The sequence below is a fragment of the Bombus impatiens genome, unplaced genomic scaffold (assembly GCF_000188095.3).
Source record: "Bombus impatiens unplaced genomic scaffold, BIMP_2.2 scf_0647, whole genome shotgun sequence".
NCBI classification, from domain to species: Eukaryota; Metazoa; Arthropoda; class Insecta; order Hymenoptera; family Apidae; genus Bombus; species Bombus impatiens.
In genome coordinates this window covers 601,374-602,017 of record NT_177066.1, presented here as the reverse complement: position 1 = coordinate 602,017, position 644 = coordinate 601,374, and the positions used below count along the sequence as shown (strand labels likewise).

Sequence of the window (644 nt, the reverse complement as noted above, 5' to 3'; positions counted from 1 at the left end):
ACCGCCGGCACCACCGCCGGCATCCAGGAACTTCCCAATGGCGGTATAGCCGCTGGCCTCGATGCGGGGCTCGATTCGGTAATTGTCAAATTCGACGAATGCCTGATCGCTTCTATCTCGTCCTTCCGATTCTTGCGGCCATCGTCCAATTCCCCTAAGTCTGTTTTATTCCCTTTTCGTTCGAGGGCGCGTGTCCTTATCGACAGCTTGCGAATGACGCGTGAAGGTGGTTTGACAACAGCAGCGACCGATAGCAGACGCGTTCCTCGCTTGTGCCAAGTGAGAGCCGACGACGATACCCGCAATGCTGGCGAAACGTCGGATCGAGTTTCCACGTAGACAGGAGTCGCAGCCGAGAGGCTGGGTGGTCCAATGACGGGAACAATGGCCGCGCGGCGGCCCGAAAACGTTAATTCGGTCGTGTCCTTGGCGATGCCATTTCCGAGACGGAAAAGTCGACAGAGGCCGAGCGACGTTAACGCGGCGACAGACGGAAGAATCCGTGGGGCTTCTTTTTTTTCGCTCGACGATCCGCGTACGCGAGATAGTAATTTGAATTCGTTTCCTGGCCGGTCGGTTGGGAAATTCGGTCGTCTCTGATTTCTAGCTCTCCCTCGGTGGCCGTTTCTAAAATAACGGCAGTG

At 56.2% G+C, this 644-nt stretch overlaps 1 protein-coding gene across 2 annotated transcripts in view; it reads left to right on the top strand.

Annotated features, from left to right (window-relative positions):
- LOC100743513 (sodium/potassium/calcium exchanger Nckx30C) overlaps window positions 1–644 on the top strand; it is a 47,295-nt gene that overhangs the window by 31,239 nt on the left and 15,412 nt on the right. For both annotated transcript variants that reach the window (XM_012389587.3, XM_024369885.2), the window contains exon 5: window positions 1–78. In XM_012389587.3, the coding sequence (XP_012245010.1) occupies window positions 1–78 (78 nt within the window). The remainder of the gene's footprint in view (window positions 79–644) is intronic.